At 34.3% G+C, this 25539-nt stretch overlaps 1 protein-coding gene across 4 annotated transcripts; it reads left to right on the forward strand.

The window, feature by feature from the left end:
- The first annotated feature begins 1863 nt into the window (after positions 1-1863).
- On the forward strand, positions 1864-23915 carry GUF1 (GTP binding elongation factor GUF1). 4 transcript variants are annotated; one of them, XM_037829707.1, is made up of 18 exons: positions 1864-2171; positions 3831-3942; positions 4089-4237; positions 4475-4555; positions 5679-5756; positions 6573-6656; positions 10063-10127; positions 10687-10890; positions 12259-12398; positions 13563-13686; positions 14067-14199; positions 17141-17284; positions 18247-18380; positions 20174-20275; positions 21133-21252; positions 22117-22179; positions 22880-22916; positions 23743-23915. In XM_037829707.1, exons 1-18 carry the CDS (start codon positions 2007-2009, stop codon positions 23875-23877), a joined length of 2070 nt encoding a protein of 689 aa, XP_037685635.1. In that variant the 5' UTR covers positions 1864-2006; the 3' UTR covers positions 23878-23915. The 4 variants fall into 4 exon arrangements, with proteins under 4 accessions (XP_037685635.1, XP_037685636.1, XP_037685638.1 ...); XM_037829708.1 differs by lacking the exon at positions 22117-22179; XM_037829710.1 differs by lacking the exon at positions 10687-10890.
- Positions 23916-25539: the final 1624 nt, after the last annotated feature.

Below are 25539 nucleotides of genomic sequence, written 5' to 3' on the forward strand. Positions count from 1 at the left end.
ATAGAAGATTCTCCTCTCTCTCTCTCCTCACCTCATTTACTTTCCTTTTCAATCCATTTTACATACTATTATCTAAGTGAGTTTCCTAAAGCAAAAATCTGATGTGCTATTTCCTTGCTTACAAGGACTTGTGCATAGGCTAATGATGAAATGCTAACTAGCAAGACCCTTTTCAAGGCACTTTACAAACTGGTTGAAACTGTTATTTCACATTTAATTCGCCAATTGTCTCCTCCTCTTCCCCAAGACCTTATTATCTTGCAATATAAAAATATTTATAAAGCTTCGTTTTATGTCCAAAATGTGAAATAATGCAAAAGTTAAAAAAAAAAATACAAAATTTCAAAACTGTCCTACAGAATGAGTTCCAAGCTGTATTTTACCCTGTAGACACTTGGTGGCACTGTTTTAGCTTCCCAGCAATACCGGAAATCCCTTGTTAACATTGCGTGAACATGCTATAAAATTATACATGTGTTTTTGAATACTATTGTGATGTTATTGTGTTATTGTGGTGTTATTATGCTAAAAATGCTCCACAGTATCAATAATTTTGAAAAAGAATTTAGGAGTGATAAAATATTATTTACATATTATGTTTTAATTTATTATACCCTTCAAATATTTTTAAAAACATAAATACGCGAGTTGTGGATTTATGTACTACGTGAGGATGCAACCTTCCTTTTATACATTTATTCTTGGGGGAAATGAGTCTTGATTTATGTGAGCTTTTAATCATGTGAGCTCTTCACAAATCCTTGCATCAAATCAAATGCCTCTCCTGAATCTTGGCCACAGTCCTCTACCGGCCATTAACCCACTATATGATATGCTTTTATTTATTTGTACCCTTGCTCAGCAGAGCAGAGTGTTCCAGAGGGGTTAAAGATGCAGGCTCAGGGGTCAGATTGTCTGGACTCATAGTCCTGGGCCATCTTGTGACTCTGGGCAGTTACTTAAACAGTCTGACCACATTTTCCTCAGATTTCTCTACGGCAGGAATAATAAGAGTACCCACCCTGGAGGGCTGTGTTAGGATTAATTTAGTTAATTAACTATGTATGTCATGCATAGACTAGAGCTGGAAACATAAGACGAGTGATAATGCTCATTGATCCCCCTGCTTGATTAGGCACCATTTATCTCCTTAGGAAAAAGCTACGTTAAGACCCAGAAGGAAAGATTCTAAATGTAACCTTTTTCTACCTTCACGTGGCTAAACCTTTCCTTGGATACATTATTGCAAGCAATTTTACCGCCTATTTCCTTTCAGTTGCACTTCAACTGACAACATGGGTAATATACTTTGACTTACAGATTTGAAATACAATTCTAATGTTATTTAGCCTTCGGCTAGGAGACGAAGTGCCAACGTTCTAATAAGAGCATCTTTCCCGTCCAGGATACTCAATCACCTCTCCTAACCTCATCCAACCCTCCCTTGAAGATATATATCTATGAAGAAGCGATGAGCACCGCAGGATCGGGAAACAAAAGACGCCCTGGACTCAAAACCTTGCTACACCACTCCCTACCTGGGCGCTCTTGGGCACGCCACTCAGAATGAATTTCCCGAGATGACTTGAAAGAATTGACGGTATCCACACCATAGGACCGTAGCGAGAAGGGAAAAGAGAGGTCAAAGCAATGACACTACACACAGAACACAACAAAGCAAAGTTTTATCACATGGTCCGCGCATTCAGGGAGTGCTGGCCAACTCCCACTCAGCTGCCTCATAACCTGGTGAGTTCACTGAAGTCACGCTTGCGTGCGTGCAGCGACGTGCAGACGGCGAAGAGCGTCGTCACGTTCCCGGCGTCCCGCTGAAGCCTCTGATTGGGCAGTACGTCCCCCCCCCCCCACGTTGTCTCTGGCGCTTCCAAGGGCCTTCTTAAACCGAGGATATTGGGCCCTAGCGGGGCGCTTTCAAGAGGGGCAGGTAGTGCCATGGCACTTTTGCACTTCGGGATTCCCTCTTGACGTCCCCGCCGCCCGGGGATATGTGGGCTTTCCCAAGCCGGTGCTGGCGGCGCAGACAGGCTCTCGCGCCGTGGGCCACTGGGGCCAAACGCCGGGGGCTGCCTAGATGTCGTCCCTCGCTGCGCCGCACCGCTGCTTCCGAATCCTGGGCTTTGACCAGGCTCTACAGCTCTGCAGACCGAAAGGTGACTGCCCCTTGGTCCATGGAGGTCGCTGTGCCTATCTGGAAATGTGAAGGTCTTCCTGGGACCAGCTGTGAACGCAGCTTGCAACTCTTTAAAGTGAGGCAGAGCAGAGAGCGCGGGCTAAGCCCGGGTTTATAAACTGCCGTGTCACTGCTCACTAGTGTGACTTTGGGCAAGTTACAGCTTCCAGAGTTTCCTCATTTGCAATGTCAATGATTGTTTATACGCGAAGCAGGTGGAGAGTCTAAGCACTTTGCGTGTATTTACTTAACTAAAAGCCTGCTGAGGCGGACATTAGTCCGTTTTCCTGCAACTAATGTGTTGTGACCTGGGCAAGTTACTTGACCTTTCTGTGGCTGTGTATTCGTTTGTTAAATGGGATTCTAATAAAACATCGATTGATTATTAGAATTTTATGATATATAAGGCATGGAACTTTTTAGACCAATACCTAGCATACAAGAAGTGCAGGGTGTGGGTTAGCTTTTATCTAATTATTATTATTTCATTTTACCTCATGCAAAGCAAACCTGCCTCATTTTGTTTCTTTGTTCTTGTGATTGGAGGAGGTAGAGAGTCAGCAACTCTGTAAACTCTGTCCGAGTTCAGCAACTCTATTCAGGAATAACGGAAGAAATATAGTTTAGGCAGAAAAGTGAGTAATTGAATGTAGATTTGAGTAACTGGAAAAAGTAAGTTCCTCTTAAAAAGATGCAGTACTGTTAACTTTTTAAATTGAATGGCAAAAAAATAGACCCACAGGGCATCAAATCAGGATTAGTTTTTGTTTTTTTTTTTTGCTGTATTTATTTCCCTTTTATTGTTGGCCTTGTATTGGGGCGCTTATAAAAAGGAAGTTAAAGCTCATGCGAATTTTATATTTCATTGTAATTTTACTTTTTTTTGGGGGGGGGCATCAATGAGATACAGATTTGATAGGAATACATAAATGTTTAGAGGACAAATATGGCATATTCTACCTGAATACCAATTTCTCGGCATTTGGTAATGAATCTTAGTAAGTAAAACATTTTTAAAAATTTGTGCCCTAAAAAACAAGAATTTTCATTTAAAAATACTTAAAAATTGTAAGTGATAAGAAAGAAAAATAAAAAGCCTTTGCTGATGTGCTTTTTTTTCCCTCTCCAGAGAAGTAGCCAAGTAAAATTATATCTAAAGTAAACTTTTGAAGACTCTATTAGCATAGATTTTTTAATAGATCTGGTTCTGATGATTAAATGTTAAAGGGGCAGAGGATTTCATTCATTGTTTAAGCTTTTCTGTAGTTCCTTTGCCTCAAGAGGTTTTGCTGGACAGGGTGCTTTCGGGCTGTTGGGGAGTTCTAGGTGTGGTGTATTCTCCATTCATGAAAATAAATTCAGTTCTTGTTTGGCTGGTACAATAGTGGCAATATTAAATAAGTAACTTTTATTTAGCTATGACTATGAAACTGATTTATTTGATGAGTTGTATTGTATATGTTCCTTGTAATAGGATTTTAGCATATATCTTTTTATTGTCAGAGGAAAAATATAAACAATATAAATGCTAGAAATGAAATTCTTCAAAGAAGACTAAAAATATTTTTTGAATTAGTATACTTGTTACATATTGTGCAAAATTTATACTCATGAATGTAATATATCTCTTCCTTTCTAGGAAAAAATTGACATGTCTAGATTTCCTGTTGAAAATATTCGAAATTTCAGTATCATTGCACATGTGGATCATGGCAAAAGTACTTTAGCTGACAGGCTTCTAGAACTAACAGGTATTTTCGTTTTATATTATAGACTTAATTGATGGCAGTGGGTAATCGATAATTTTATTTAGCATGTTTTGTTTGTTTAATTTTATATTCTATATTGTCTTTTTTTTTAAGCCCATGGAAATATCAGTAAATGTTTCTTTTTATAGGGACAATTGATAAAACAAAGAATAATAAGCAAGTTCTTGATAAATTGCAAGTGGAACGAGAAAGAGGAATCACTGTTAAAGCACAGACAGCATCTCTCTTTTATAATTGTGAAGGAAAGCAATACCTTTTTAATCTGATTGATACTCCAGTAAGTTTAACATTAATAGTGTATGTATAGTTAATTTTTTAACTGAATATTACACATTTACTTTGCTTTTTGTTTTCTTATGTTAATGTAAATTGTTTCACCAGTTTCAGCTAAAAAAAAGAGAAACGTATATATAACAACTTTTTATCAAGTGCAGTTAATACATTTGCCTTGATATCTATCCCTACAATACATTATAGCTTAACATTTAGAGTTTTCAATACTTTGGTTTCTCAGGGCCATGTGGATTTTAATTATGAAGTATCCAGATCACTGTCTGCTTGCCAGGGTGTTTTGCTTGTAGTTGATGCAAATGAGGTAGGTGCTTTTCATTTTATGTGATGTGACATAGAGATTTGGCTGTTTTCAGAGGTTTTACTTAATGTATGTTTTGGAAATGAAACTTTTGTGTTTGCAAAAAATATATTTATTGTATTACTTAAAAATATATGTTTTGGGGCTGTTGATTTGACATTGTATTTCACTAAAGCAGTCTATGAGATTGACTAGTTCATCTTTTAAAATGAGAATTCTCAGAATTTTCAAAAATTGTTCAAGAAATTGATGTCTTTTTTTGTTGAGATATTATGTAATATTCATAAATGCATGCCGAAAACCAGTTTTAGTAGTTCTTAATCTGAGGTTTCCATATTAATTTAAATAGAACTTGAAATAGATCTTTAGTTTTCAGATCATTTTGGGTTATTATAAGGTAATAATTGGGGAGGTGTTATGTTTAAAAATGCATGTCAACAGTATTACCAAGTTCTTTTGGGATATAAACATAAATCATAAGATGATATTCAACAAACTACCATAAAATATGAGCTATGATTTGCAATACAGTATTTAAGGTAGGTTTTTATTATATCATAGTTGGTCACACACTTCTCGTGCAGAATCAAAGGTTTTTGTTTGTTTTCTCTATTAAGCCTTGCCTGATCCTGCCACAGAATGTCAGCCTTTACCTTATATAAATAATACTGGGCTTTGTAAATTGCACTGCATGATGTGTCCTTGAGGGTCCATTTTTCCTTTGTGTCTCCAGTGACTGACACAGTGCTTGGCACAAAAACAGTCCTCCACGAAATGCTTCCTCAACTGAAAGGAATTATCAAAGGGAATGAACTAGGTGTATGAAAGTATCAGTACTATAGTCTGCCCTGTACCTCTGCCTGAGGCTCCCTCTCTCCGGCTTAGTAGAGTATCTGTGGCTCACTCTGCTTGCTGTGGTTATTGCTTTACCATCACCTGTCTTCATTTTGATCCCCCAAGAAATAAGCTGGAGAAAAAAGTTGGAAGGGCTGATACATGGCATTATGTTGCATTTTATTGTTAAGGTGACATAAAACCTGAGCTTTGATTAAGATGTAGGAATGATCAGTTTTATGATAGGTGGTAGATGGTCATCTCAGTATCTTACATGTCTTGATATTTTCAGGGTATTCAAGCCCAAACTGTAGCAAACTTCTTCCTTGCCTTTGAAGCACAACTATCAGTAATTCCAGTTATAAACAAGGTAATTAAGGGACAACAATGCTATTTATTATTTCACTTTCTTAAAATATATTTAGTGTTTGAATGTCAACTGTACTATTTTTTTTTTTTTTTTTGAGGAATCTCCAGCTATTTATTAAGTATATTGGTGGGATTTATTTCTTTTAGCTGTATGTACGTCTGAATTGCAACTCAGACTCCCATACCCTTACATGTAATTGAGAAGATAGTCCCCCTGAATCACAGAATGATGGAGGGCCTTTTCTGTGGGAAAGAAATGCAAGGCAATAAAAAAGTCTGTTACAGTAAGCTATAAATAGGAAAAGAAGAGGAGCTTATGATATGGAGGAAATAGTACAATACATGAAACATAACAGTTAAGTGCCAAATTGAGAGCTGTCAACCTCCAGTTTTGTATTTTAAAATTAATAAAGAATGTTAATTTAAAATCTGCATTGCATTATTGGTATTTCTTGATATTGGAGTTAAGTTTAAGAGAAGTAAAGTTGCCCATAGGTAAGACAGGTTGTTGTTAGAATTGATGTTACAATCTGATACATGTCTTATATAAAATTAGTTTACATGGTGTTAACTGATAAATTATCGTTGAATTCTTCTAATGCCTTGAGTAGTTAACTTCCTAAATTTTTGGCTGATCTCTGTTTTTCAGTGATCATACTTACTAAACTTATACTGATTATTTCTAAGATTATTTTGATGCTTTTGAGAAAAATCACAGAAGAGTTAGTTAGCTTCAAATAGGTAAGCTTTTATTGATCTCCAAATACTGTTAATACCTAATACTTTTTATTGTATTAAAACATAATTTTTTTTAAAGATAGATCTGAAGAATGCTGATCCTGAAAGGGTCGAAAAACAAATTGAAAAGGTGTTTGATATTCCACGTGATGAATGTATTAAGGTAAAGTACCTGTTTCAAAGATTGTCAGTTATACTTTTTAAAATCTCAGATAATTGGACGTAAGTGAAATTTCATAGCATTTGATACCCTTGAATTATTTGTGTTTTTATAGTTCTACCAAATTTTTTTTGCTAATATTTCAATAATTTCAAATAGGAATTATTCTTGTGTTACAGTGGAAGGAACTGAGGCTCAAAGGCTTTATTACTTTCTTAAGATCACAGGTCTAGTTACCCAATGTGTCAGAACTAAAGAGGAAGCCTTCTGAGACTTACTGCAGTGTTATTTCTTGAATGCTATTTGCCTCTGAAAATAATCTCTTTGAAGAGCAGATTCAAACTAATTTCAAGGCCTTTGTATGTATCGTTCTTGGAATTGACAATGAGCTATTTACAAATAGAGTAGCTGTAGTAATAATGTGAGGAAACATTAGCTTTGTTCACATTGAAGTTAATACCATTTTCAATTTGAGTTTTTTTTTAACCTTTCAAATAATAGTTTGGGTGTTAAATAGCAACAGCCAAACTGTATTGTGATACATGCTAGTGTGGAAAGTATGTACATTGTTTAGCTTTTATTCTCAATCTCATTTGATTTTTTAAAAAAGCAAGTTTTAGGTATGGAATGTTTGTTTGTTCTTAAACCTTAACATAATGGATGTTTATATGCAGCTTGGTAATAACTGAATAAAACATTTTTTACCTTGGATGTATATATAGAATGTAATGGTTTTTATTATGAAGAGGGTCCTTATAATAGGGCAGTCACTAGAATTATTCTTTCGTAACTTGAACTGTATTATATTAAAGTATGATTAACTATTCTGGTATTAATAAACCTATATAAAGTTCATTCAGAAATTTCGTGTGTACCAGCTAGAAGTACTACATAGAACAGGCAGTCAAGACCACTGCCTCATGCTGTTTATGTTCTACTTAGGGAGGCAGTCAGTAACTAATTATTATAATTATTACTGTGTAGTAATTATTATTATATGCATAGTAATTATTACGTGGGACAGATGTAAAGGAAATTCAATCAACAAATTGTATTGTTCTAGGTGTGGAATACCATAACTAACAAACAGAAAAGTCTTTTTCTCAGAGATGCTGTGATATGGAGTAACTTAGGGAAGTACTCTAAGATGAAGGGACAGTTGAACTGAGACCTGAAGAAATGAAGAGTTGGGAGAAAAGCATTCCAGGAAGAGGAAAAAGCAAGTGCAAAGGTCTTTAGGAAAAGATTTGGCATAATTAAGGAACAGAAAGGAGGCAAATTGGATGAGACGGTTTTATAGGGGTAGGCAAGAATCAAGTCTTGCTTAGACTTTTGTTGTCTAGAGTTTGAGAATTATTCTAAGATAGTGAAAGGATTTGAAAGGAAGAGAGGGACATAAACTGATAATTTTGATTGCCTTATGGAGAATGGATTAGAGAGGGGCAAGAAGAGATACAGGGACACCAGCTAGAAGTAACAACCCAGGTGAAAAATGACTGAGTCTAAGTGTGGTGGTGGTGTTGGAGAAGTGGACAAATTTGATGTATATTTTGTAGTAAGTATAATAGATTTGCTGATGGGTTACATGTAAGGAATTGAAGAAAGGAAAGTGAAGGATGACTTGGAGGCTTTGGGGTTGAGCAACAGGCTGAATAGTCCTATTATTTATTACTGTGGATAGGATGAGGGAGGAACAGATAATGAGGGAAAATAAAGCACTCTGTTTTGGACATAGTGAGTTTGAAGTGTCTTTTATACATCTTAGAAATACTGCCTAAATATACAGATCTGCCATTCATGGAGATGTCTGAGTCAAAGATAAGGTATTTAGGAGTCATTGACATACATAGTTTTAAAACCATGGAAATGATACAGTTTCCTAAGGAAAAATGAAGGTAGAGAAGTCCTAGAAATCAGACTACATTATTATCTGTTTTTAGGATGTAAGGAGTACTGTAAGAACTGAAGAAGAGTTAGAGAGGATAGGATCCAGAACAAAAATGTGGTGTGGAAGGATTGACTTTTCAGGAAAGTGGGACTAATTCCCAGATTGTAATGAGAGAAGACAAGGTTGTGGGTACAGGTTTGTATATTTGGATAAGTTTTTGATGTTTTCTGTTTCCTTAATGAAATAGGAGGTGCAAGTGAATTGGCCTGAGTGGAAAATGTATGGGTTGAAAAGGATGGTGGTGTGAAATATCTTCTTATTGAATTGTAAAGTGAATTTACTAAAGGAAGTTTCCTGGGACTGTCAGGAAGTATTAAGTGCATATTGAAATTTGTGGTCATGAATTCAAAAGAAACCAACCAGACAGTTGATTTTTCTCCAGTTATGTTCAGCTGTTCTGTACATAAGCGTAGAAAAAGCATATAGTTGAATGCTGTTAAAGTTGAGGTCTTGCCAGCTATTTATAACAGGGAGAGAATAGAAGTGGTTGAATAGAGCAGTTGTTAACAGTGGACTTTCTCAGCTGGGAAAGGATGGAAGAGGGTGAGGGGCTAATGGATCACAGAAAACAATAGTATGTTCAGTAGATTAGAAGTTATCCTAAAGGGCTGTTGGGAGGAAAGTACTAGAGTCGAGAGTGGTAGTTCTCAGTGTGTAGTGATTTTGTTTCTCAGGGGATGTTTGGCACTATCTGGAGACATTTTTGGTTGTCACAGTTGGTGGTGTGGTGCTACTGGCAACTGTGGGTAGGTGCCATTGATGCTGTTTGGCATCTTAAAATGCACAGGGCATCCCCTACAACATAGAATTTTTCAGCTCAAAATTTCAGTAGTGCTGAAGTTAAGAAACCCTGATCTAGAGTGAGTTTGAAGGGTCAGAAGTAGTTTTCAGGGAATGGATTTCTGAAATCACAATTTCAGAGACAGTCCAGTTACTGGTGGTAACAGAGGTTGGTCCACGTGCATGTGGTTTGAGTCTGCTGGCTTGCTTTTTTGGTATAGGAACAATAAAATAGTAATTAATATGCCTTATAGTTATAGTATGCCATCCATATTTATTGTTTATTCACACAACAATCTTGATATTTGGGCAAAATATGAACAAAAACTTCATTTTTCAGATGAGGCTATTTAAGTGGAAAGAGAGATATCTATGTCAGTCTTAAGTTCCTTGCAGAGTCAGGATTTTTACTCAGAGTTTTTGAACTCCATTGCTCTCTCAGTACCATAATCATAATGCTCTCATAATTTAATCCTAGAACCGAAGAACTACCTAACTGCAGTGGAAGGACATTTGTCAGTATAATACTTGTTTTTTCGCTTTTCGTTTAGATATATGTTCTTCAAACAAAATGATAACTGTTAGAATTCTTTCTTCCTTCTGATCATAAATCACAGTCATCAGGAAAGAAAAGTATAGTCTTAACTTCAAATGCTTATTTTTCATGTGTTATATTTTTAGATTTCTGCTAAACTTGGAACAAATGTTGAAAGTGTTCTTCAGGCAGTGATTGAAAGAATACCCCCGTAAGTATTTCACTATTTCAATACTATTTACATAATATTTAATAGTCCAAAGACCATCAGTCTGATCTGTTATTTTAGTTTAGTGGCTATGTCAAATATTCTCTTGTGGTCAGTGAAAATAAAGTTTTGACTTATTTTTAGAATTATAAGAATGTAAATACAGTAAAATAAAGGAAAAATCAGAGATGGAGATCTCCCCTTAACTATCATTATAATAAAGAGACTTTAGGACCTTGGTAATTATTGTTCTTTGCCTTAATATTGAATAAATATATTTATTTCATCAGTTTCATAAATAATTTTAAAACAGTCATTTATTTAAAACTGGTGTTTGAATTAAATCTGATTTAAAAATAGGCATTTTTGTATTTGTAATATAATGTTACAAATGTAACAAATGTTATATTTGTAACATTTGTAGGAAGGTTTTAGTTTGCCTGTTTGATATCAACCTTTCTCAAGTAATAGAATAAATTAATAATATTTGAGCTGAAAGTAGGCATTTTGTTAGGATTTTAATTTAGTATGTGTGTGTTTGTTTTTTACTTATTTTTAATAGTCCTAAAGTGCATCGCCAAAATCCCCTTAAAGCCTTGGTATTTGACTCCACCTTTGACCAGTATAGGGGTGTGATAGCCAATGTAGCATTATTTGATGGAGTGGTTTCCAAGGGAGATAAAATTGTATTTGCACATACTCAAAAGACGTATGATGTTAATGAAGTTGGAGTTCTGAATCCTAATGAGCAGCCAACTCATAAATTGTAAGTAATCTGTATTAGTAACTAGAATAAATTTGTATGTGTTTCTCTCTACCTCTGCCTCTTTCTCAAATTGGTATGCATAGAAAGATCCCAATTTGGTAACAGCAAAACAAACCTGATGATTTAATGAAACTGTACAGTGTCAAAAGGAATCTTATGTGTGAAAGATGATAGAAGCTCTGTGAATATAAAATACAATTTATTTATTTTTATTCTTAATGACTAGTCATAGCTAATTTTATGACTCAGTGCAGATATGGTCCTGTATTTCTGTATTTGATGGGGCAGTTAAAGAGTAGTCCCCTACCCATGTCCATATTTGGCATCATTTTTGGCATTTAATTTCTTTATAACTAGATTTTTCAACATAAAAGTAGTAAAGAAACTTTGATAATTCTTTTTTGTTTGGAATTCATGTTAAAACTTGGATTAACTAGAATTCATGGGAAGTGGGGTTAGCAAGGCAGGGTGCAATAGAAAATCTGAGTTGTGAATTCGAACAAATATTGAGTGCCTACTCTTTGTCTGTATCAGGTACTGATTAGATAGAATGCCTTGGAACATAGTTGGAGCTTTCTAAGGCCTTTTTTCCCCATCTGTAAAAATTAAGATATTACCAGATAATTATGTAGGCCACATTTGAGTGTTTATTGTTGAATGTCTAAAACTAGCACTTTGACTGATTACATTTTTATGTGAAAGTTAGGAAATTTATTTTTTTTAATTTTATCTAAATATTTCTATGGTCTGTATTCTGGCATGCATATCATTTATTGAACATTTTTAAAATGTAAATTAGTTTGTTGTTTAAGATGTAGAATTCAAAGGTGTAGGGAATTGGTTAAATTTATTCCAAGCCAAGATGTGTTCAGGAATTTGCTTTTTTAAAAATTAAGTTAAAACCCTGAAATCTTAGAGTTTGCTTTTTTCTTACAAGAGGAACCATGACCTAGATGTCAGTTTTATTGAGACTTCACATTTTTTTGCTTGGTTAAAAATTTACCTTTTTTTCTTTTTTTTTTTTTTTTAAATGTAACATGATTAATAAAATAGCTATTACAAAGTGTTCTGTGGACTATCACTTTCACTATATTTACATTATATTTAGAAGTTGTTTTATTTGCCAAGTTGGGCAGAGTCTGGAGGAAGGCCTTAGGCTTGTGGTGCAGAGGTCCTTAGTTAATGGATTGTAAGGCATGATATATTCTTTTGCTGACAGTCCTGAAGTTTGAGAATTGATATGTAGCATTTATTTTCAGTTTGAGATTTTGTTTGGAAAATGTGTGATCGTTTCCTGGGAAGGAAGAACTAATTGTGAGTGTACACTTGAAACAGTAAATATTATTTCCATATAATAATTTTATTTAGATATGCAGGACAGGTGGGCTATCTCATTGCTGGGATGAAAGATGTCACTGAAGCACAAATAGGAGATACATTATATTTACATAAACAACCAGTGGAACCCTTGCCTGGGTTTAAATCAGCGAAACCAATGGTATTTGCAGGTGAGGAACTCACAAATTCAAAGAATGAGGATCAGTATATTTTGAAAATAAAAGTCTGTGCAGTGAAATAAAAATTAGAAGATAAACATTCTGATTATTTTAAATAACTGCTATTGCTAGGCTACTTTTTCTATTAATTTTTTGTGTTGTTTATGTATCAGTAGAATTTCATATGTAATGATTAAACTTTGTATAGGAGAGTATCTCCTAAATTCTCCTAGGATCTCTTAAGAAATAAACTCTTAAAAAAACAAGCTCTTGAAATATAGAATATCTGAATATGAGTTTCCTTGTTTCTCTAGAGACTCTTGAGATAGTCCATTATTATATATGAAACATTTTTCTAATTAGGGAGTTTTAATTACTAATTATCATAGACATTTATTGACTGCCTTCCTCTGAGCTAGCCTTTAATGGTGTATTGTGCAAGTATAGATGTGACAGAGAGTAGTGTCACCTCATATATGTATAACTTCAGAATCTTTTACTACTGTTTGATATAATAGATATGCTCCAAAGACCTGACTGATATCAAGTTATTGTGTGCTGGGTATCCATTTTTTACTTTCCTTCACATAGTATTTCTCATTGGGAATTAGGAACTTTGTTTTACACCCACGTTAAGGCATTTGGACTTTGGAGGACTTGAAAGGGATGATCAGTGAAAGAGAACATAGTAACTCTCAAAGTTCTTATCAGTGAATTGAAAAAAGCAAGATTTATCTTGATTTCAATAGGTAGTCTGCCGTACAGAATTAAGAGTTCAGTGTAGTTTTCATTTCTATTCCTGTATTTTAGATACTAGTTGTGGAATGTCTTGCACTCTCGTTTCTTTGAAATAAACACAAGTACATTTTCCTAATAGGCCTAATTCCCATGGCTCTTTTTTGTTTTTGTTTTTCTCTGTATATTTGCAAATGTATGAAAACATTATTTGAATTGGGAATCCAGTTGTAGATTCATTAAAGCTCATGACTTGCAAGATATTTTGAAGCCACTGTAACTTAATATTCATACTTTCTTAGCAAACCAGTATTTTGGTCACTGAAATATAGAAAGGTAGTTTAAAAGCTAAATGATTAATACTGAATTTGGAAACATTGCTTATTAAGTTAGATCTTTTGGCAGCTTACATGTGGTAATTAGAATTCATTGTGTCCCCAGGAATGTACCCTATAGACCAGTCTGAATATAATAACCTGAAGAGTGCTGTAGAAAAATTGACTTTAAATGACCCCAGTGTAACAGTTCATCGGGATAGTAGCCTTGCCCTGGGTGCTGGCTGGAGGTAAGATTCATTGACATTGTATAGTCCCATTTTTATAGGAAAGTGAAGTTTAAATGGTGCATTGCTCTTGCCATTTCTGAAGATAAATTTATCTTAGTGTAAAAAAAAGTTGTAATAAAACAATTTATGTTTGCCTATTTCACACTGTTAATTGACATTCTATACGTTTGATAGCAATTCCAGATAGAATACTAATGGAAGACTTGAATCTTATTTAATAAAGTATAATTATATAATTATGTCAGCATTTAATTAAGATGTAAATGGCTTGAATGACTCCTTTGATTCCATCCCTCCCTTCCAAAGTAACAGTGTGTTCATCAAAGAAAATAGAGTCCATGGGGCATAAACATTTTGGAGTTTGGCTTTTATCCCCCCAGGTTGGGATTTCTAGGACTCTTGCATATGGAAGTTTTCAACCAGCGACTGGAGCAAGAATATAATGCTTCTGTTATTCTGACAACCCCCACTGTTCCATTTAAAGCTGTTCTTTCATCAGCAAAATTGATAAAGGTACTATAAAGATTAGTAGTATTGTAAACCAGCATAAAAGGGAAAACTAAATAGATGTGTGTGTGTGTGTGCGTATGCAGAATGAAAGAGAAACATTTTAGTATATTGATAGCTAATGAGCTATTAAAACTAACTAGAGATTTACTTCTTGATTAGTAATAATAAAAATTGAATTACCCTATGTCTAATGATCAAGAAGCTGTTTGGAAATTAATTTCCGTAATATTATCCTTAACTTGTGTGCCAGTTTGAATGTATTGTGTCCCCCAAACGCCATTATCTTTGATGTAGTCTTGTGAGGCAGATGTTTTGGTGCTGATTAGATTTGCTTGGAATGTGCCCCACCCAGCTGTGGGTGATGACTCTGATGAGATATTCCCATGGAGGCATGGCCCCACCCATTGAGGGTGGGACTTGATCAGTGGAGCCATATGAATGAGCTGACTCAAAGAGAAGGAACTCAGTGCAGCTGTGAGTGACATTTTGAAGAGGAGCAAGCTTGCTAGAGACGAACGTCCTGGGAGAAAGCCATTTTGAAACCAGAACTTTGGAGCAGACGCCAGCCACATGCCTTCCCAGCTAACAGAAGTTTTCCAGATGCCATTGGCCATCCTCCAGTGAAGGTACCCGATTACTGATGTGTTAACTTGGACACTTTATGGCCTTAAGACTGTAACTGTGTAGCAAAATAAACCCCCTTTTTATAAAAGCCAATCTGTTTCTGGTGTTTTGCATTCCGCAGTATTAGCAAACTAGAACAGATTTTGGTACCAGGAGTGGGGTGGCAAGACATTTCCTGAGTATTGAGGCAGAAGGCCCGCCCTCAACCTCCAGGGCAAACTCACCCTTTCCATGCGTGTGGGCCACTCCGTTCTCCCAGCCCAAGACCTCTTGACTCCAGACCTCAACCTCCATGGCTCTGTCTTTGAAGAAATTTTTCCTTAAGTTTGTTCCTTGTCTGTCTTCTCCAGTCCAGACTGGCAATGGCTCTGTCTGTAAAGATCTTGCAAAAATTCTGTTGGCTTCGCATGAAGCATGCAGGAGTCAAAGCCATCAGACAATAGGACTTTCCACATATCCTTTCTGGGTAACTCCATCTCCGATCTTGGCTTGTATGAAATGGCTGCTGGGTTCCATGTTTGGTTACATCCTCACATTGGGCTGTAGCTTCTGGGATTCCACCCCCTGGAAGCTCAAAATTTTCCAAGCCATCAGCTTCTGGTTTCTTTGAACCCAAGAGTTCAGTTCCAAGTTTATCTCTCTCCGCTTGCATTTTACTATCAGCTGCAAGAAGACGCCAGGGTACATCCTCCACATGTAGTCTGGAGATCTCCTCAGCTAAGTATTCCAGGTTATCACTTTCAAATTCTTCCCTCCATCTGACACCAGGACTCAATTTTGCCAAATTCTCTGCCACTTTAAAACAAGGATCACCTTTTTTCCAGTTTGCAACAACACATTCGTCATTTCTGTTCAAGGCCTCATCAGAAGTATCTTTAGAGTCCGTATTTCCACAAACAGTCTCTTCAAAGCAGTTTAGGCCACTTCTATCAAGCTTCTCACAATTCTTCCAGAATCTTCCCCTTAACCATTTAAAAAGCCATTCCAACATGTTTGGTATTTGCAAACTCAGCAGCAAAAGCACCCCACTCCTGGTACCAAAATCTGTTCTAGTTTGCTAATGCTGCCGGAATGCAAAACACCGGAAATGGATTGGCTTTTATAAAAGGGGGTTTATTTGGTTACACAGTTACAGTCTTAAGGCCATAAAGTGTCCAAGGGAACACATCAGCAATCGGGTACCTTCACTGGCAGATGGCCAATGGTGTCCAGAAAACCTCTGTTAGCTGGGAAGGCACGTGGCTGGCATCTGCTCCAAAGTTCTGGTTTCAAAATGGCTTTCTCCCAGGACGTTCCTCTCTAGGCTGCAGTTCGTCAAAAATATCACTCTTAGTTGCACTTGGGATATTTGTCCTCTCTCAGCTTCTCCGGAGCAAGTCTGCTTTCAACGGCTGTCTTCAAACTGTCTCTCATCTGCAGCTCCTGTGCTTTCTTCAAAGTGTCCCTCTTGGCTGTAGCTCCTCTTCTAAACGTCACTCACAGCTGCACTGAGTTCCTTCTCTTTGAGTCAGCTCATTTATATGGCTCCACTGATCAAGGCCCACCCTGAATGGGTGGGTGAGGCCACGTCTCCATGGTAATATCTCATCAGAGTCATCACCCACAGCTGGGTGGGGCACATTCCAAGCAAATCTAATCAGCACCAAAACATCTGCCCCACAAGACTACATCAGAGATAATGAATGGCGTTTGGGGGACACAATACATTCAAACTGGCACAACTTGGTATAATGTCTACATTATAAATACTATATAAATTTTATTGAAAGTAGAAAGTGGAATTAGTGATGAAAAACACTGTTGTAAATCCAGTACAAAGATGAAAATACAATTTTGGTCATAGGTAATTTATCTTCTAAAAATTGAAGCTTTTCTACAAGGCAGTGGGAAATTTTAGATTTGAAGTTAATGATAGAGATAAAGATAGAGATATTGAATTCCATCTAAGTAGCAATCTATTTTAAAGAAATATCAATTTTGTCATCTGTAAATATTTTCCAACACAATGAACTTAGTAAACTGTAATTAAAATGCTTTATATGGGGCAGATTGAAATATATTCTTATGTCACACTTTTTTGAAACAGTGTGTGAAATGTATTAAGTAAATAGTAACAAGTATTTATATCTAAAGCATGTTAAGATAATATTCTGACTTTTAAGAATTCTTTTGTTTTTGTTATTTTATGAATTTGTTAATTGCTAAAACCAATTCAACAAAATAAATTCCATCATATGCTATAAATTAAAAGTCGACTTTTAAGAAATGTGGTAATTATTAAGATTTCTTTTTAACTATTGGTCATTTTTCTAATTTTTAGGAATATAGAGAAAAAGAAATTACAATCATCAATCCTGCACAATTCCCTGATAAATCAAAAGTAACAGAATATTTGGAGCCACTTGTTTTGGGTACCATTATCACACCAGATGAATACACTGGAAAAATAATGATGCTTTGTGAGGTATAAATGTAATCCAGTTTCATATAAGTGTAGGTTTTGGTCCTCTGAAACAGTGATTTCCAGCCCAGTTTTTGAAATATGTTTTTTTGGCTAATAAGCATATTGAATTTAATGAGAAATATATGTATTTTTATAAACATATAAACATATTACAGACATATAAATGTATATTATATATAAATTTATGTAGAGAGAGGGTGGGGAAGGGAGACTTTAAAAATTATCTGTATTTTACATAAAAATAAAATCATTATTATTGATTTTCTTTGTTAATGTACTGAATTGATTTTTAACCCAAAGGAAGGAAATTTGTTGCCATATTTAGTAGCTTAAAGTATAATCTTTTAAGCCTTTTTGAGTATGTGAAATTGAATATAGTTTGAAAGACAGGTATAATTCTTCAGGGAGCCCAGATAAGAAGTTATTCCCTGTTTTGCTTAATTTTTGTCACATTGTAATAAATGACTTAATCCACAAATTGGATATAGTCACATTCCTCAAAAAATACCTGTTTGAAATCTTTTGACTTATTGGAATGAACTTTCAAATGTGCACCAGAGAACTTGAGTTCTAATTCTATTTTCACAAACTGGACTGTAACTTTGGTAAGTGTAGTTCTCTGAACCTAAGTTTCCTTATTTGTAAAACAAGGAAGACTTTGACTTTATCTGGATTGCATTGATTTATTGAACAATGAAATGCTGTAATAGAAGTAAAATTGTTAGATAAAAACAAAGGATTGGGTAGCAAGCATAATAAATTTAAAATACAAGGTGTTTTATTTGGTAAATATAGGTCACGAGTTTTTACTAGACTAGACTATTAAAGAAATTATTCCTTCTTACCATTCCTCTTTACCATTAGGATTATTAAAGAAATGTGTAACTTGGTAGTTGATATTTGCCTGAGTTCAAATAACTTGAGTAGATTACTGTTACATATATCTTTTTCCCCCTTTTTAGGCTCGAAGAGCAATTCAGAAAAGTATGATGTTTATTGATCAAAATAGAGTTATGCTTAAATATCTCTTCCCTTTGAGTGAAATTGTGGTGGATTTTTATGACTCTTTGAAATCCCTGTCTTCTGGATATGCTAGGTAAAAATTAAGTGGGAAACACAGAGGCTGAGGAATTTGAAATATTGACCAGCAAGAATATACTAATATTCACTTATTTAACAATTTCAGCCACCTTGAAGACAGTTGAGAATCACACTTTAAGGCTTGGGGCTGCATTATAGAAATCATCTTTATGTTAGTTTGTACTAAGAATTTATTTTTCTACTTTGTCATTTATTTTTCCCCCCTTTTTCTGGGGCTTCTTTCATTCAAGTCCTTGAGAAAAAAAGTAGCAATGGGATTAAAAGTAAAATGAATTGTGGTAGCAAATTGTTAAAACAATTACTGTAGTTAAAAGAATGATTACTAGGGTAAGGATCTATAAACATTTTTAACAAAAGTCTGTCAATCATAGTTTGCATTTGGTACCACTTTCTGAGTTAAGTGATGACCTTAAAAAAATCTTTTAGCTTTGAAACTTAAATACATCATTTGTTTTGAACTACATAAAAATAAAACAATTCCAGCTTCTAAAATTAAGTTAATTCTTATGTTCATGATGGACATTTTTCATATGTAGTCAACTCATAACTTAATTCATCATAGTTCATGGCCTTCTGGTCAAGGCCATAGACCTCCCCTGGATTGAGATAAAGAACAATTTCTCTTACACCCAGTGGCAAGAATCTACTTCAACTGGATCAGAAGAGGGATTCCTTTGAATACAAGAACTATGTGGGTCTGCTTTTGATGCTTAACCATACAGAGCCCTTTGCCCACAATTCCCAAGTAGCCTTTTGGAGTTCAGAATGTTTCTAAGGGTACACTAGAATTAGAATACCTGTGTTTGAACAGAGGATAGATTTCTGTTGCCTGGTTTGGAAACACAGGTACCATTTGCATAATGGTTTCTTTTGGAAAAACGGAGTTTAATTGTACAATTTTGGAGTACCCATCATTTTAAAGTTGTAAAGAACTTGCAAGTCCAGGACTAATATCTCTCTTTGTATTCTCTCAATATGGTACCTTTCATATGGTAAATGCTTAGTAAATGGTGTTTGTTGAAGAAGGGGCTTTTATCAACACTTCAGGCAATAATTTGGTTGTAGGGTATTGTCACCACCATGACCTTCCCTGCTGAAAGGAAAAACCAAACACATTTCCAACTCACACAACAGTTGGTTGTAAAATTAAAAAAATAGAATATATATCTTCCTGTCCATCATTGGGTAAAAGTGTAAGCAAAATTGAAATTTTCTTTCTCCTTTAGATATCACTTCTATAAGTTAAATATTTAAACATGCCTGTTTTAGCATTGCAAATTTTGACTACGTTAATAATAGTAATAGCTGACATGTTTGTGTGCTAGATAGGCTCTGTTCTAAAAACTTAATGTGTGCCAGGTACTGCTCTAAGAGCTTTACATGTATTAACTCATTTAATCCTCACAAAAGCCCTTTGAAGGTTGAAAATGAAGATCCATATATGAAATCCAAAAGTCTCATTTACTATTACTACCATTTTCCTAATCTGGTTTACTAATCTCCACCCCACCTCCCCTCTGGAGCATGATCTCCTTGCTTTTCCCCTTCCCTCCCTATCCTTAGTACAACAGTCATTGTTTTGACTCTCATTTCAAAAACATAAAAAGACAAGATTTGTTTCTTGCTCTGGGCATTTAGATCCACTAACTTGGAACTACATTTAATGTATTGATTGCATATTAGGTCATTCTTTGAGGGTATGGGAGGAGTAGAAAAAAGTGTTTTGAAAATAAAAAGTCATCTCCTGGGAAGTATAATGTTTATCTGCTACTTTTTCCCCCTCACTAGTTTTGATTACGAAGATGCAGGCTACCAGACTGCAGAACTTGTAAAAATGGATATTCTACTGAATGGCAGTATTGTAGAGGAGCTAGTAACTGTTGTGCACAAGTAAGTGGAATAGAAACTAATCATAGTATGTGAAAGTAATTGGTTTGATATGTTTGTCTTTAGTTATTGGTTGCTCATTTTTGTTTGAGCAGCTATATTTTAAAAACTTTTAAAGGTAATTATAATAAATTTCCCTCTGTTGGTTTTTCTTTCCATTCTTTTTCCATGCTTTTCTTTATTAAAATATAAAAGGGGGACAGAATTACAGTAGCCAAAAAGAAGTGTCATCTAAAGATGTTTTACCATATAAGACAAAAGTAAAATAAAATGTTTTTTAAACTTTATAATGATAGTTTTAGATTTGAAAAGAGAACATTTTCTATTCATAAAACATTATTTATAATAATGAAAAATGAAATACCCGACATGTTAAAGAAATAGGGGATTGGTTAAAATAAATTATGGAGTACCCATAAATCTGTTATCTTAAGCCATTAAAACTATTGTGGAGTAATAGTGACATGAAAAATTGTCCATATTAAATAAAGAGTATATCATATACACCACAAACCAAAAAAGTGAAAATACATATGTACAGAAAAATTAATAGGAGAATAAATGTTTAAAATTAAACTTTCTAAAGTGTAACTGGTTTTCTCTGACTGAGATGGTGGGCATTAAGAATGATTTTTATTCTCTGATGTGTTTGTTTTTTCTAAATTTTTTGTATTGGATCATATATTATTCTTGGAGTCAGAAAAGTCATACATGGTCCAGAGAAGAAGAAGATGTTTATGATTAAAGACTTCCATTTCACCTCCTTAAGAAATCACCTTTACATTGATTGTACATATGGACTAGAAAGCTACTTTAAATGTTCTTATTTAGGATATGTAAAGAGTTGTATTTTTTCTTAGAGACAAAGCGCACATTGTTGGCAAAGCCATATGTGAACGTCTAAAGGATTGTCTTCCTAGGCAGCTGTTTGAAATAGCAATCCAAGCTGCTATTGGAAGTAAAATCATTGCAAGAGAAACGTGAGTTAAAATTCACTTTTCTTCCTGGATTACTTTAAGAATTATAAACCTTGAAAACTAGAGAAAATTTAAAATGTTAACATTAGCCTAAGTTTTTTCCCTATTTGTAGAAAATGCTATGATAGAGGTACATGACTCTTACTGTCCTTAATTTAAATGAAGACTGTTAATTTGAATTACTTATAGAACACCTTTGGGTGATGTTATTAATAGTTTTTAATATATAATATTTACAGATTTGAGGAATTGCTTTATTTCCACTTATTTGACTGTATTCTGTTTCATGAGTAAGGAATTCTGTAAAATTTTTATGGTTTTATCTCCTCAGGCAGATTAATTTATAAGACAATAGGAACTGAAACTAGAAGGTTTTAGAGATGTAATTCCAAAGGACAGACTAAATTATGATTTTTTTTTTTTTACCTGAAGCGTTTAATAACACTTCGCTAAAGCTAGTGAGGTTGCAAATCAGAGAGATGACAATGGAATGCTAGTATGTTAGGTTTTGCATTCTATTGGGGACTCTACATAGGATATGGTAGACATGGAAGGTAAGCTAATTTTTGTAGGAAACTAATCTTTTCCATGACATGTGATATATAAATCAGAACACCAAATAAGCTGTTCTATGCATAACAGCAAGTGCAGGAAATATCTTGCAGCACTTCCCCTTTTCCTCCCTTAATTACACTGTGACTTCTGGGAACTCAGAAGTAACTCCTCAGTTAAGAACAGTTGGAAATTGCTATTCAATTCTGGCTTACAACAAACTTACACTATCAGTGGTGGTGACATACAACCATCATTTTAAGATAGAGTTGGGATAAATAGTGAATTTCATTTCTCATTACCATTTTGCTTCAGGTATTTATTCTGTGTTTTCCTGAATACCCAGAAGATTAGGCACATAGTAGAGCTGGGAACCAGGTAACACCTTGGAAAGTACAATTTAATCAGCAAATAATCATTCTTATATTAGTCTGTTAAGGTAGAGAACACTTCAGAGAAAAATATATGTATCTTCCAATACAATAGATAGAAATGGAGCAGTTTTCAAAATTAGAGTAGAAATTTCTTAGAAACAAAATTATTATAGAAATAAATTATTTTGTAAGTACTTAATGCCTGCTTAGATATATTAAAATTAGTTAACCTGGAGGTGGGTTTTACAAAAGTCTAAGTCTATTAATACATTGTTCTTTATATTCCTAGCCACTTTTGACCCATATTCAGTGGAGTCATAAATGAGATAAGAACCATTTGTATTACTTAGTTTGGAAGTAGTAGTGGTAGTATTCTTAGGTTAGAACAGAAATAGCTTTATATAGTTCTTGTAAGCATGGTCTCACTATGTTCAGATTTGGTTAGTCAAGCCAGACTATCACAAGCCTTGACCTCTTTGTTCATAATTTATGTTGATGATAGTCATGTTGAATTCTTGTGCTATTTTATCCCCAGTACATGAAAATAAATACAAGAGCATTTGAGCTGATTATTTGGTTATAGCAGTTTTACATAGGTATGGACTGTCCTTAAAAATATTCAGCAAAACATTGTTTGTACAAATAAAGTAGTTTTAACCAATGTAATAAAGTTATATACTGATACAAAATTTTCTCTTTTACAGTGTGAAAGCCTATAGGAAAAATGTTTTGGCAAAATGCGTATGTAGCTTGCTGTTTTTATTCTACTTTATAATCCATTTATTAGGGGCTTGAAAATCAAAGGGAGTTTATAAATATATTGGTTTCCATTGTTTGTTTTAATAGTACCCTTTATTTCATCTCTTAAGTTTCCTTTATATAAATAGGTAAATTTCAACTTGACCATGATAGTATTTTCATTTGTACCACATTCTTAATTTTTGTTAACTTGTTTAGGAAAGTTTCCTTACATATAATACTACTAAGGAAGAATTTTGTGACAGTTATTTCTACAATCAGGGTAATATGTTTTGTTCATTTAACTTATAATGAAAGATTTTGAAGTCAATGGCTGTATCCTATTGTAGGAAGAGTGTGGGAATTGAAAGCCACATGTCTTATATTACTTTGCCACATTAATTGTCTAATCTGTAAAAAAAAGAAAAAAAAATCCTAACATGAGAATTAAATACTTGGCATAGTGGCTGGAACATTTATACCTACATGATTACGATGTTCTATTTCAGACTATAGCGATATAATTCAAAATTCCAAGCCTTGAATTAGTAAGGTGATTCATAATTCATCCTGGACATGCGTAATGTAGTACTGAGTTTCCTTAGGGCATCCCCATCCCAGAAAAATAGTCTTTATCATTCTTTGAGAAGTTAGTACAGTTAGGATCAGCAAGGAAGGGGATTAGAGAGAGAATATTGTAGATATCTACTTTATGGATTATTTGATAAGGTTGTCATGATTATATTCATGTCTCTGTATGTAATTGTATCTTATGATTATAGTTCTGTGGAGTGATTTGGAATTCAAATTTTTAAAAATATTTTTTCAGTATGGTGGTGATATTACCCGAAAAATGAAACTTCTGAGGAGACAAGCAGAAGGAAAGAAAAAACTGAGGAAAGTTGGCAACGTTGAAGTTCCAAAAGATGCTTTTATAAAAGTTCTAAAAAAATCTGATAAATAGTTGGTGGAAAAATACATGGAATTTTCATAAATTAAAAACTGTATGTCCTTTAATTTTTATTAGGAATTTATCATATGTTAACAGAATGGGAATTACAAAAATGTTCTCCTCCTTCAATATAAATTTGCTTGTTACTTTCAGAGTTTTCAGGTTGAAATAGTTGACTGGGTTTTCTTTGAAAGGGAATAGTGTGATGCCTAATAGCCTAGATTCTGAAGCCATATTACCCGATTTCAGATTCTTGTTGCACCGCTCAGTAGCAATGGGACTTTGGCAAAATTGCTCTGTTTCCATATTAGTACAATCAAGGTTATACTACTGCTTCATAAAGTTGTGGGATTATGAGATATACATTTAAAATATTCTGAGTTATACATGACACATAATAAGTACTATGTGAATAATGGTGAGTAAAAGTAACACTTATTTCATGCCTTTTTTTCCCCAAGGTTCCATGCTTAAGTTACACTTAGTTTAAGCCCAAGTTAAATTAGTTTCAAGATCATTTTACATTTCAAATGTCTTGTTAGGTGGATCACTTTAGGTGATATGTATAAATCAGTTATTAAACAATGTAAATTCAAAATTATACTATCTAGACATCTGTTCTGCTTTTTGAGAAAATTTTTATAAATTACCAGTTTTGAAATTTGGTCTGCAAATATAGTTAAGTTAGAATGAAGGCAGAGGCTGTCTTACTCATTTCTGATATTCAAAATGCATTTGTGCAAAGTGATGATAAGTATTTGGTATTATCAGCACCTGTTATTAATGACAGATTAATAATTGTCTAGATTTCATAATTGAGACTGCGGTTTAGAGTAGTAAGTAGTAGCTTATTTGAGGTCACAAAAGACAGTAAACAGCTGGCTTCAAAGCATATGCTTTTAACTCCCGTGTTACTACAATCAGTGAGCAAACCCAAGTGCACCATTAGTATTACAGTAAGATAAAATAATCTAGCCATTGAGTTTTGTTCTCTACCTTGAATGAATTGAATGAGGTCAATGTATTTTAGAATTAGACTATCATTGATGAATTTTTATGCTACGGTTATTACATTGTAAGATTATTTTATAAGTTAAGATAGTGGGACATAAAATTGTGTATACAAGTAATCTGTGATTCAGTTCTAGTTGTATAAATTTATCAGCCCAGATACATTCCATATATCCCTTCTAGGGATGGAACACAGATGACATATGACAGCAGTATCTTGAAAAATGACAGTTTATTTCAAGCTAGAAAAGCAGTTTAATATATATTTTTTAATTAAATTCATTTTTATTGAAATATATTCACATACTATACAGTCATCCATGGTGTACAATTAACTGTTCAAAGTACCATCATATATAGTCATGCATTCATCACCCTAATCTATTTCTGAACATTTTCCTTACATCAGAATCAGAATAAGAATTAAAAAAAAAAGTAAAAAAGAACACCCAAATCATCCCCCCCATCCCACCCTATTTTTCATTGTTTTTTTTTTGCCCCATTTTTGTACTCATCCATCCATACACTGGACAAAGGGGAGTGTGATCCACGTGGCTTTCCCACTCACATTGTTACCCCTCATAAGCTACATTGTTATACAGTCGTCTTCAAGATTCAAGGGTTTGATAGTTGCAGGTATTTACTGCTAGCTATTCCAGTTCA

Source organism: Choloepus didactylus, chromosome 3 (assembly GCF_015220235.1).
Source record: "Choloepus didactylus isolate mChoDid1 chromosome 3, mChoDid1.pri, whole genome shotgun sequence".
Lineage (NCBI taxonomy): Eukaryota > Metazoa > Chordata > Mammalia > Pilosa > Megalonychidae > Choloepus > Choloepus didactylus.